The 13,320-nt window shown below is 39.7% G+C and overlaps 1 protein-coding gene across 4 annotated transcripts in view; it reads left to right on the forward strand.

Moving 5' to 3' along the window:
• ALG6 (ALG6 alpha-1,3-glucosyltransferase) overlaps window positions 1–13,320 on the forward strand; it is a 69,587-nt gene that overhangs the window by 14,875 nt on the left and 41,392 nt on the right. The window contains exon 1 of one of the 4 annotated variants that reach the window (XM_033225137.1): window positions 8,855–8,881. The exons of 2 other annotated variants lie outside the window; for them this stretch is intronic. Coding sequence is in view for 1 of the 2 variants with exons in the window: in XM_033225135.1 (XP_033081026.1) it covers window positions 11,021–11,051 (31 nt within the window). In the remaining variant the exon portion in view is untranslated. Of the gene's footprint in view, window positions 1–8,854; window positions 8,882–10,992; window positions 11,052–13,320 lie in introns of those variants that run through there. One more of the 4 variants, XM_033225135.1, reaches the window with a different exon arrangement.

A 13,320-nucleotide genomic window follows, 5' to 3' on the forward strand; every position in this document is an offset into this window, starting at 1 on the left:
CAAGAGTTCAATTGTTTCAATTTTTAGCTCCCACAAATAAGTGAGAACATTGAAAGTTTGTCTTTCTGTGCCTGGCTTGTTTCACTTAACATCATGACCTCCGGTTCCACCTATGTTGTTGCAAGTGACAGGATCTCATTCTTTTTTATGGCTGAATCCATTTGATTTATTCATTCGTCTGCTGATGGACACTTAGGTTGCTTGCGAATCTTGGCTATTGTGAACGGTGCTGCAATACACACGAGAGTGGAGATATCTTTTCAATATATGGATTTCCTTTATTCTGGGTGTATACTCAGCAGTGAGATTGCTGGATGTTATGGTAGTTCTATTTTTAGTTCTTTGAGGAACCTCTATACGGTTCTCTATAGCGGTTGTACTAATTTACATTCCCACCAACAGTGTACAAGGGTTCTCTTTTCTCCACATCCTCACCAGCATTCATTATTCATTCATTATTGTTTTCTTGTAGTAGTTTCATAGTGTGAGGTTTTATATTTAAGTCTTTAATCGATTCTGATTTGATTTTTGTATATGATGAGAGATAGGGGTTTAGTTTCATTTTCTGCATATAGATAATCCAATTTCCCCCCAAAGACACTCTCTTTTCCCCATTGTATGTTCTTGACACCTCTGTCAAAAATGAGTTCACTGTAGATGTATGTATTTGTTTCTGGATTCTCTATTCTGTTCCATGGTCTAGGTATCTGTTTTTATGCCAGTACCATGCTGTTTTGGTTACTATAGCTCTGTAGTAAAATTGAAGTCAGTAAAATATATTTCCTCCAGTTTTGTTCTTTTTGCTTAGGATAGTTTTGACTATTTGGGATCTTTTATGGTTCCATATAAATTTTAGGATTATTTTTTCTATTTCTGTGAAGAATGTCATTGGTAGTTTGATGGAGATTGCATTGAGTCTGTAGATTGCTTTGGGTAGAATGGACATTTTAATGATATTAATTCTTCCAATCCATGAACATGGAATATTTTCCCATTTTTTGGAATTTCTTTCATCAGTGTTCTATAGTTTTTTATTAAAATCTTTTACTTCTTTTTTTTTTTTTTTTCTGAGATGGAGTCTCGCTCTGTCACCCAGGCTGGAGTACAATGGCATGATCTTGGCTCACAGCAACCTCCACCTCCCAGGTTAAAGTAATTCTCCTGCCTCAGTCTCCTGAGTAGCTGGGATTACAGGCGCATGCCACCACACCCAGCAAATTTTTGTATTATTATTATTATTATTATTTTTAGTAGAAGCAGGATTTCACCATGTTTGCCAGGCTGGTCTTGAACTCCTGACCTTGTGATCTGCCCATCTCGGCCTCCCAAAGTGCTGGGATTACAGATGTGAGCCACCACGCCTGGCCTTGAGCCACTGTGTTTGGCCTGATCTTTTATTCTTTAGTTAATTCCTAGGTATTTAATTTTATTTGTGTCTATTGTAAATGGGATTTTTAAAATTTCTTTTTCAAATTGTTCTCCATTGGCGTATAGAAATACTACTGATTTTTGTATGTTGATTTTTTATGCTGCAACTTTACTGAGTTTGTTTTACAGTTCTAATAGTTTTTTGATGGTGTTTTTAGGTTTTTCCAAATATAAGATTATATCGTCTGCAAACAAGGATGATTTGACTTCTTCCTTTCCAGTTTGGGTGACCTTTATTTCTTTCTCTTGTCTGATTGCGCTAGCTAAGACTAACAGCACTATGTTGAATAACAGTTGTGAAAGTGGGCATTCTTGTCTTGTTCCAGATCTTAGAGGAAAGGCTTTCAGTTTTTCCCCATTCAGTATGATACTAGCTGTGGGTCTGTCATATATGGCTTTTATTGTGTTGAGGTATGTTTTTTCTAAACTCAGTTTTTTGAGGGCTTGTGTCAGGAAGGGATGTGGAATTGTATCACATACTTTTTCAGCATCAATCAAAATGGTCATATGGTTTTTGTCCTTCATTGTGTCGATTTGATGTACCACATTGATTGATTTGCATATGTTGAACCATTCTTGCATCTGTGGGATTTATCTGTGGGGTAATGATGAATGATCTTTTTAATGTATTGTTGAATACAGTTTGCTAGTATTTTGTTGTGGATTTTTCTATCAATGTCCATCAGGGACATTGACTTGTAGTTTTTTTTTTTTTTCTTTTTTTAATATGTCTTTTTCTGGTTTTGTTATTAGGGAATACTGGGCTTGTAGAATGAGTTTGGAAGTATTCCCTCCTCTATTTTTTAGAATAGTTTGAGTAGGACTGATATTAGGCTTTTTCTTTAAATGTTTGGTGAAATTCAACAGTGAAGCCATCAGGTTCTAGGCTTTTCTTTGCTGGGAGACTTTTAATTACTGCTTTGATGTCATTGCTTGTTATTAATCTGTTCAGGTTTTAGATTTCTTCATGGTTCAGTCTTGGTATGTTGTATGTGTCTAGGAATTTTTCGGTTTCTTCTAGTCTTTCCAGTTTATTGGCATATAATTGTTCATAGTAGTCTCTGGTGATCCTTTGAATTTCTGCAGTATTGGTTGTAATGTCTCCTCTTTAATCTCTGATTTTATTTATTTGAGTCTTCTTTCTTTTTTCCTAGTCTCGCTAAAAGTGTCTCAATTTTGTTTATCTTTTCTTTTCTTTTTTTTTTTTTTTTGAGGCGGAGTCTCGCTCTGTCTCCCGGACTGGAGTGCAGTGGCCGGATCTCAGCTCACTGCAAGCTCCGCCTCCCGGGTTTACGCCATTCTCCTGCCTCAGCCTCCCGAGTAGCTGGGACTACAGGCGCCCGCCACCTCGCCCAGCTAGTTTTTGTATTTTTAGTAGAGACGGGGTTTCACCGTGTTAGCCAGGATGGTCTCCGTCTCCTGACCTCGTGATCCACCCGTCTCGGCCTCCCAAAGTGCTGGGATTACAGGCTTGAGCCACCGCGCCCGGCCTGTTTATCTTTTCAAAAACCAACTATTTGTTTCATTTAACTTTCAATTTCCATTTATTTCTGCTCTGATCTTTACTATTTCTTCTACTGATTTTGTGTTTATTTTGCTCTAGTTTTTCTAGTTCTTTAAGATGTATCATTAGGTTGTTTATTTGAAGTTTTTCTCTTTTTTGACATAGGCACTTATTGCTATAAACTTTCCTCTTAGTACTGCTTTCACATATCCCATAGGTTTTGGTATGTTGTGTTTCCATTTTCATTTGTTTCAAGAAATTTTTAATTTTTCTTTTTAATTTCTTCATTGGCACACTGGTCATTCAGGATCGTATTGATTAATTTCCATGTGTTTGTACTGTTTCCAAAATTCCTCTTGTTATTGATTTCTAGTTTTATTCCATTGTGGTTAAAAAGGATACCTGATATGATATCAATGTTTTGAATTTTTTCAGACTTGTTTGTGGTCTATCATATGGTCTGTCTGTGTGCCAAGGAGAAGAATGTGTATATTCTCTAGCCATTGGATGAAATGTTGTATAAATATCTGATAGGTTCATTTAGTTCACACTGCAGATTAAGTCTGATGTTTTTTTTTTTTTTGAGACGGAGTCTCGCTCTGTCACCCAGGCTGGAGTGCAGTGGCCGGATCTCAGCTCACTGCAAGCTCCGCCTCCCGGGTTCCCGCCATTCTCCTGCCTCAGCCTCCCGAGTAGCTGGGACTACAGGCGCCGCCACCTCGCCCGTCTAGTTTTTTGTATTTTTAGTAGAGATGGGGTTTCACCGTGTTAGCCAGGATGGTCTCGATCTCCTGACCTCATGATCCGCCCGTCTCGGCCTCCCAAAGTGCTGGGATTACAGGCTTGAGCCACCGCGCCCAGCCAAGTCTGATATTTCTTTATTGATTTTCTGTCTGGATGATTTGTCCAGTGCTGAAGTTGACATCTCCAGCTATTACCCTATTGGAGACTCTCTCTTTAGCTCTAATAATATTTGTTTTATATATCTAGGTGCTCCAGTGCTGGATGCATATATATTTACCATTGTTATATCTCTTGCTGAATTGATCCCTTTGTCATTATATAATGACCTTCTTTGTCTTTCTCTTTTTTTGTTTTTGTTTTTTGGAGATGGAGTCTTGCTCTGTTGCCCAGGATGGAGTACAGTGGCGTGATCTTGGCTTACTGCAACCTCCTGCCTCCTGAGTTCAAGTGATTCTCCTGCCTCAGCCTCCTAAGTAGCTGGGACTACAGCTTGCACCACCACGCCCAGCTACTTTTTGTATTTTTAGTAAAGAAAAGGTTTTGCCACGTTGGCCAGGCTGGTCTTGAACTCCTGACCTCAGGTGATCCGCCCGCCTTGGCCTCCCAAAGTACTGGGATTAGAGGTGTGAGCCACTGTGCCTGGCTTCTTTGTCTATTTTTATAGCTTTTGTCTTGAAATCTGTTTTGTCTGATACAAGTATAGCTACTCCTGCTCTTTTTGGTTTCCATTTGCATGGAATATCTTTTTCCATCCTTTTATTTTCAGTCTATGTGTGTGTTTACAAATGAAGTATATTTCTTGTAGGCAACAGACTGTTCAAGTGATTTTCCTGCCTCAGCCTCCAGAGTAGCTATGATTACAGGTGTATGCCACTGTGCCTGGCTAATTTTTTTGTATTTTTAGTAGAGACGAGTTTTCACCATGTTGGCCAGGCTGGTCTCGAACTCCTGACCTGAAGTGATCTGCCTGCCTTGGCCTCCCAAAGTGCTGGGATTACAGGCATGAGCCACCGCGCCTGGCCTAAGTGAGGTGATCTTGGCTTACTGGAACCTCCACCTTCCAGACTCAGGTTATCTTTCACTTCAGCCTCCCAAGTAGCTGAGACTATAGGCACATGCTACCATGCCCAGCTAATTTTTTATATTTTTGTAGAGATGGGTGTTTGGCCATGTTCCCCAGGCTGGCAAATAACATCTTATAACTCATTATTTTAAGCTAATGATTACTTAATACCGATTGTAAAAACTAACAAATAAGCAAAGAGAAAATTAACAAAAACTCTACACTTTAACTTTATTCCCCTGCTTTGTAACTTTTTGTTTCTATTTATATTTTATTCTGTGTCTTGAAAAGTTATGGTTATTATTTTTGAGAGGTTAAACTTTTAGTCTTTCTACTCAAGATATGGGTAGTTTACAAACCTTAATGACAGTGTACTTATTATTACCAGTGAGTTTTGTACCTTCAGATGATTTCTTATTGCTCATTAATGCCCTTTTCTTTCTGGTTGAAGAACTCCCTTTAGCATTTCTTGTAGGATAGGTCTAGTGTTGATGAAGTCCCTCAGCTTTTTTTGTCTGGGAAAATCTTTATATCTCCTTCATGTTTGATGGGTATTTTTGCTGGATATACTATTCTAGGATAAAAGTTTTTTTTCCTTCAGCACTTTAAATATGTTGTGCCATTCTCTCCTGGCTTGTGTGGCTTCTACTGAGAAGTCTGCTGCCAGATGTATTGGAACTCCTTTGTATGTTGTTTCTTTTTTCTTGCTGCCTTTAGGGTTTTTTCTTTATCCTTGACCGTTGGGAGTTTGACTGTTAAAAAGTCTTGAGGTAGTCTTATTTGCATTAAATCTGCTTGGTGTTCTATAACCTTCTCGTACTTGACTATTGATATCTTTCTCTAGGTTTGGAATGTTCTCAGTTATTATCCCTTTGAATAAACTTTCTACCCTGATCTCTCTCGCTATTCCCTCGCTAAGGCCAAAAGCTCTGGGATTTGTCCATTTGAGGCCGTCTTATAGATCTGGTAGGCATGGTTCGCTTGTCCTTCTTTTTTCTCTTTTGTCTCCACTGACTGTATATTTTCAAACAGCCTGCCTTCGAGCTTACTACTTCTTTCTTTTGCTTGATCAGTTCTGCTGTTGAGAGACTGATGCATTCTACAGTATGTCAATTGAATTTTTCAGCACCAGAATTTCTGCTTGATCTTAAAAAATTATTTCCATCTCTGTTAAGGATAGGATTCTAAATTCCTTCTCTGTTATATTGTGAATTTTTTGAGTTTCTTCAAAACAGTTATTTTGAATGCTCTGTCTGAAAGGTCACATACCTCTGTCATTCTGAGATTCGTTGCTGGTGCCTTACTAAGTTCCTTTGGTGAGGTCATGTTTTTCTGGATGGTCTTTTTTTTTTTTTTTTTTGAGACGGAGTCTCGCTCTGTCGCCCAGGCTGGAGTGCAGTGGCCGGACCTCAGCTCACTGCAAGCTCCGCCTCCTGGGTTTACACCATTCTCCTGCCTCAGCCTCCCGAGTGGCTGGGACTACAGGCACCTGCCACCTCGCCCGGCTAGTTTTTTGTATTTTTTTTTTTTAGTAGAGACGGGGTTTCACCATGTTAGCCAAGATGGTCTCGATCTCCTGACCTCGTGATCCGCCCGTCTCGGCCTCCCAAAGTGCTGGGATTACAGGCTTGAGCCATCGCGCCCGGCCTCTGGATGGTCTTAATGCTTGTGGATATTCATCTGGATATTGAAAAGTTAGGTATTTATTGTAGTCTTCACAGTCTGGGCTTGTTTGTACCTATCCTTCTTGGGAAGGCTTTCCAAGTATTCACAGGGAGTTGAGTATTGTCATCCATGGTCTCTGCAGCCATATTTGCATTAGGGGGCAACCCAAGCCCAGTAACACTGTGACTCTTGCAGGCTCATAGAGGTACCACTTTGTTGGTCTTGGGTAACAAATCTGAGAGAATTACTTGGATTACCAGACAAAGACTCTTGTTCTTTTCCCTTACTTTCCCCCAAAAGAAATGTAGTCTCTCTCTCTGTGTTGAGCTGACTGAAGCTGGAGGAGGGGTGACATAAATACCCATGTGGCCATCACCATTGGGACTGTGCTACATCAGACCTGAAGCCAGCACAGCACTGGGTCTTACCCAAGGCCTGCAGCAGTCACTGCCTGATTCCTGCCGATGTTCACTCAAGGCCCAAGGGCTCTTCATCAGCAGGTGTTGAATCCAGCCAGGCCTATGCCCTTTCCTTTAGGGTGGTAGCTTCCCCAACCCACAGCCTATGTTGGGTCAGAAATGCTGTCTGGGAGCCAAGGCCTGGAGTTAGGATTCTTAATCAGGAGCCAGGCCTGGAATCTGGGACTCCAGGAGTCTGCCTGGTGCTCTGCTCCATTGTGGCCTGAAGCTAGGGCCTGGAATGGGGGAGTCAGAACTCTGCCTGGTACCCTATTTTGCTGTGGCAGAGCTGGTATTTAAGTTGCAAGACAAACTTCTCTTTTACTCTCCCATCTCCTTTCCCTAAGCAGAAGGAAGGAGTCTCTCCTGGAGGGGCAAGCCGTGCTGCCTGGGGTTGAGGGAGGGGTGATGCAAGCACTCCCTTGGCTGCCCCAGCTGGTGTCTAACTAGGTCATGTGCACCCCACGTCCACTACCTCTGAGTCCAACACAGCACCAGGACTTGCCTAGGAAGTCCTTGTGGCCTAAACTGCCTTTCAAGTTTATTTAAGACCCCAGAGTGCTTTAGCCTACAGTGGTGTGCCCATCTGGAACTCAGGTTCTTACTACTGGGATGGACCATTCCCTTTTGGCTAGGACTAGCCTAAATGCTCCCTCCATAGGTACCAGCTGAATTCTGCCCTGTGTTGCTTTCTGCTGTGACAAGCAAGACTGAGTTCCAGTGTAGAGTCCCACAGTCACTGCATTCTTCCTCCCCCAAACACACAGATTCTCTCTTCATGCTATGCAGCTGCTGGGGAATGGAGGAGAAGTGATGTTGACAATTCAATACTGTCTTTCTTACCCTCTTCAGTGCCTCTTTCCTTGATATGATGTTAAAACTAGGTGCTGTGATTGCTCAACTGATTTTTGGTTCTTATGAAGTTACTTTCTTGTGGGGATAGCTGTTGAATTTGGTGTTCCTGCCAGGGGGACAGTCGCCAGAGGGTTCTCTTTGGCCATCCTGCTCTGCCTCCTCTGTCATAGTTTGTTTTTTTAATATGCTTATTTTAGTTTGCTTTTGGCTTATCTTGTTTTAAGATTGTAATTAAGAAGCACTTACAGGAGAGGAAACATACATTTTCCTTCTGTCCTTCTAGGTTCTCTACTGTGCCCATGTAACAAAAGACAGATTAACAAGACAAAAACATACACATTTGTTGAATATAAGTTTGAAGCCTTCAGAAGGAAATGAAGACCTGAAGAAACAGTTAAACCTGAATGTTTTTATACTAACTTTGATGAAGGGTGGAGAGTTGTAGAAAATGTGATAGGACAATCGGGTATGAGTCAAGAGTAGTAAACTGGGGAAACTTGGTAAAGCCTGTTCATTTTGGTTCCTTTGGGTATCTTTCACCTTTGGAGATAAGGATGCTTCTTTTCTCTGGGGATAGGGAGGGCACCTCTCACATGAGGATTTATGATCTGCCTCAGGGGATGGTCAGTTCTTCCTGCACCTGCCCTTCCTCAAATTCCTTTAGCTTAAAATATTCGATATGCCAAGGTGCTGTATTTTGGAGTTGCATGTTCAGAACTCCATCACACTCAAGTGTGGAAACTCAGGTTAGCTTGCTTAGCATCAATGCATTATTCCTCCTTTGGAACTGTATGTATTATTTAGGAAAATGGCTTATGTATATTATTGTAATTTAATTTTTTCTGAAATTTCTATCCCTTACATTTTTAGAGATGCTTATATACATTAATTTTCAGAGACCTAAAAATATTGAATAAATACTGCTTATTGCTTTTAAACAATCCATGGGGAGTAGAAAAATTTTGATTTTAGTATTGATTATTTACCGTTTCTTTTTTTTTTTTTTAATTCTGATCTCTCTTTTTTTTTTTTATTATTATTATACTTTAAGTTCTAGGGTACATGTGCATGACATGCAGGTTTGTTACATATGTATACTTGTGCCATGTTGGTGTGCTGCACCCATCAACTCGTCAGCACCCATCAACTCATCATTTACATCAGGTATAACTCCCAATGCAATCCCTCCCCTCTCCCCCCTCCCCATATTTACCGTTTCTTGTAGAGATTCACAGTTCCTCTATACTTGATCCAAAGTGTTACCAGCGTCTTTAAGGCAAATGGCAACACTTGAGCCGGGGAGTTATTTTATTTTAATAACGTTTTTTCCCCAAAGCTGCATTGACTGTTTGAGGAGAAAGTCAGTTTTTGTAGCACATCAGTTTTTGTAGAGAATCGGTTTTTGTAGCACATCAGTCATTACTAAAGTATGACTGTGTTCTGTTTAACTGCTTGTTTCTTTCTACTTATCCATTGCTATGGAATATATAAAAAGATGATTTTTTTTTTTTTTTTTTTTTTTGAGACAGAGTCTTGCTCTGTCACCCAGGCTGGAGTGCAATGGCGTGATCTCAGCTCACTGCAACCTCTGCCTCCCAGGTTCAGTTGATTCTTCTGCCTCAGCCTCCCAAGTAGCTGGGATTACAGGCACGTGCCACCACACCCCGCTACTTTTTGTAGTTTTAGTAGGGATGGGGTTTCACCATGTTGGTCAGACTGGTCTTGAACTTCTGACCTCCGGTGATCTGCCCGCCTTGGCCTCCCAAAGTACTGTGATTATAGACATGAGCCACCATACCCTGCCAAAAGGAAGATTTTATTATGGAAAATTTTAGCCAAATTCTCGTCTCTAAAATGTTTAAAATTTTACTTTAAAGGCAGTTAGTAGGTATTGTTAACAACAAAACTACCTGTTTTTATTTTATTTATTTACTTATTTTTTGAGATGGAGTCTCGCTCTGTCGCCCAGGCTGGAGTGCAGTGGTGCGATCTTGGCTCACTGAGAGCTCTGCCTCTGGGTTTACGCATTCTCCTGCCTCAGCCTCCCGAGTAGCTGGGACTACAAGCACCCGCCACCACGCTTGGCTAATTTTTTGTATTTTTAGTAGAGACGGGGTTTCACCGTGTTAGCCAGGATGGTCTAAATCTCCTGACCTCATGATCCGCCCGTGTTGGCCTCCCAAAGTTCTGGCGTTACAGGCATGAGCCACCGCGTCAGGCCAAAACCACTTGTTTTTAAAATTCAAACATAATTATGAATAGTTCAGCAATTAATAAAATGAACGTTTAAGTAGTGCTTAAGCCCATTTTTCTGAGAATGAGACAGAATTGAAGCTGAGTAAATATACATTAGTGTGTTTTCTTTATGTAATTCTGAATCTTATGTAAATGAATTTGTAGAATTAATCACTGTGGAAGGAATCCTTTTTGCCCTTCCCAAGTGAAGCTCCCATAGGTACAGTTGGGTTGCCCTTCTGGGTTGCTTTAAGGGCACTTTAGCAGTTTTAAAAACTTAAGTACTAATTTCATAGCCAGTGTCAGCTGAATTTATTGAAGTAGGTCAGACTCTGGATAGGAACCTGTTTCCCAACCCTAAAGAGAGTCATTATCCATTCTTCTATTTGTTAGAGAATGGTAATAAATTCTTCTACATTGACCACAAGTCTAGAGCAATTTCAGAAAATCTAGATAGTTGGATTTCTTCAGGTATAGGAAATTACTTAAGATTCTCTCAGACTTTTATTATCCCAGTGGATTGAAAACAAAAACAAAACAAATAAAAAGAAAAGTCAACTCCTTTCCACCCTCAAAGAAGCCATATTCAATGGTTGTATTCTTTAAAATAGAAACTTATATCCTTCCCTGCCCCCATCCCATCCCCCAGCCAAAGAATACACATGCAAAAATGCAATTAATTCTTTGGGGAATTCTTTTCTTAAAAAAATTTTATTATTGTAGGTTTTTCTTCCTCTCCAGTTTAATTGAGCAAGCTTTTAATGTACTATATGCCTAGCAATATTTCCTTTGGACACTGGAAAATCAGTTTCTCTGCCTATAGGATATAAAATTCTTATCTCGGTAGCAATTAAGAAATAGTATAGTCATATGATAAAACATATGATAACTGAAAGTATAAGTATTATGAGAAATCCATAATTAGTGATCAATATGTTTTTAATTTATGAAGGAAGGCTTCATGGAAGATTTAGGATTTCAGATGATGCTTGAAGGTTGGATATGAGTTGATAGAAAAATGTATAAAATATGGAATAAGAAGCATGAACAGAAACTTTGAATTTCAAAATGCCAAATAGTAACTTAAAGATGTTTTTGGGTAAGAACTCATATATGGCACAGTGTTAAAGCAGCCTCGGCAAAATTAATTGGTCTGCCATCACAAATTAATGTTGCAGATCAGTAAGTGAAAAATCAGGGACTCACAAACTCAAGTCTTTTGAACTTAAATGTCCTTGCTGTATTAACATTCACTGATAACCTATGAGGGTGGCATTGAGAATCTACTAGGTGCTGTTACATTCTGAGACTATAAAACTTAATAAGACATGTTTCTGTCAGAGATATAGAGAGACAGACACACGTGTGTGTATACTATGGTTAATTTCTTGTGCAAATCACTCAAAGTATATATGCTATAGAAAAGTTAATCTGTATTTCCCATGATTGTCTCATAGTGGGAATATCTTCTTAGAGATTATACGTTTAAAGAATATTGGTGTAATTTGACAATTAAATACAAACGCTTTACTTCATGTAATGTTCTAAAACTGGAGAAAGTCTGGATTGGATTTCAGTGAGCAATAATATGTCGTTCTTCAACATGGCACACCTTCCTAATGGGTTAATTAGTACATTTGGCTCTATTTGATTTTTACCTTACATGCCAGTTTAAAAAGCTGTGATTATACTGTACCTCTTTGGGCCTTCTCACAATTTTGTAGTCAACTGTTAGTTAAATAGTGAGTGGGTGTTTACTCTTTACTAAATTGAGATACCTTTATATCTTTTTATTTCTTTCTTTCTTTTCTTTTGAGATGGCGTCTCGCTCTGTTGCCCAGGCTGGAGTACAGTGGTGTGATCTCGCTCACTGCAACCTCCGCCTCCTGGGTTCAAGCAGTTCTCCTCCCTCAGCCTCCTGAGTAGCTGGGATTATAGGAGCGCGCCATCACGCCCGGCTAATTTTTGTATTTTTAGTAGAGACAGGGTTTCACCATGTTGGTCAGGCTGGTCTTGAGCTCCTGACCTTGTGATCCGCCCACCTCGGCCTCCCAAAGTGCTGGGATTACAGGTGTGAGCCACCGCACCTGGCCAGATAATACCTATTTCATAGGTTTGTTGTATTTGGCATATAGTAAGCACTATCAAGTGTTAGTTATTAGAAATCCATTATCCCTTATTTGTAATTTTGAAATTAAAATAAAACACAAAGCAACAGTTTTTATACAACTTGACAGCAAAGCCTGATCTAATTAATGTCTTTGTAACATATAGTCTGTTTTTGACTCTATACTTGACCTTATTTATAGATTGTAAAAGTCCTTTGTAATGGCTGGGCATGGTGGCTCACGCCAATAATCTCAGCACTTTGGGAGGTCGAGGCAGGCAGATCACTTGATGCCAGGAGTTTGAGACCAGCCTGGCCAATATGGTGAAACCAGTCTCTACTAAAAATACAAAAATTAGGCAGTTGTGGTGGCACACGCCTGTAATCACAGCTACTTGGGAGGCTGAATCATGAGAACCTCTTGAACCCCAGAGGTGGAGGTTGCAGTGAGCTGAGATTGTGCCACCACACTCCAGCCTGGGTCAAAAAAATACAAAAGTCCTTTGTAAAATGCAGACACTTGTGTTACTATTTTATGATACATATTGGGCAGTATAGTTGACAGCCTTATGAAGTAAAAATAAACTTTGATATAATTATTATTAAGTACAGTCAGCCCTTTGTATCCATGGGTTCTATATCTGTGGATTCAGCCAACCATAGATTGAAAATATTCAGGAAATAAAAAAGGATGATTTTGCCTGTACTGAACATGTAGGTTTTTCCCCCTTGTCATTATCTCCTAAACAATACAGTATAACAACTATTTATGTAGCATTTTACATTGTTAGATATTATAAGTAATGTAAAGATGATTTAAAGTATACAAGAGAATGAGCAGAGGTTACATGCAAATACTATGGCATACTATATAAGGGATGAGCATCCATGAAGTTTGGTATCTATGGTAGTGGGGGGTCCTGGAATGAATCCCCCACAGATACTGAGGGATAATTGTAATGTTAACAATAATTTCTATTTATTGAATGTTTTCTGCGTGCCAGGAACTATACTGGGTATTTTATATCCATTATGTTATTTATTCCAGTAGTCCTCAGTAGGGAAGTTGTATTGATCCTGTTTTTAATGTGCTGAAGTTTAGGGAGATTAAGTTATTTGCCCATTGTCACTCCAGGAGTGTGCCAGCAGTGCTAGGATTCAGACTTTACCTCTCTGACCTTTTTGGTAACTCCTGTGTTCTTTCTGTAACCTACACTGCCTTAATTTAGACAATTTTCGTAAGGAAATAAAAATCACTGAT

This window comes from Trachypithecus francoisi, unplaced genomic scaffold (assembly GCF_009764315.1).
Source record: "Trachypithecus francoisi isolate TF-2019V2 unplaced genomic scaffold, Tfra_2.0 Lachesis_group12, whole genome shotgun sequence".
NCBI classification, from domain to species: domain Eukaryota; kingdom Metazoa; phylum Chordata; class Mammalia; order Primates; family Cercopithecidae; genus Trachypithecus; species Trachypithecus francoisi.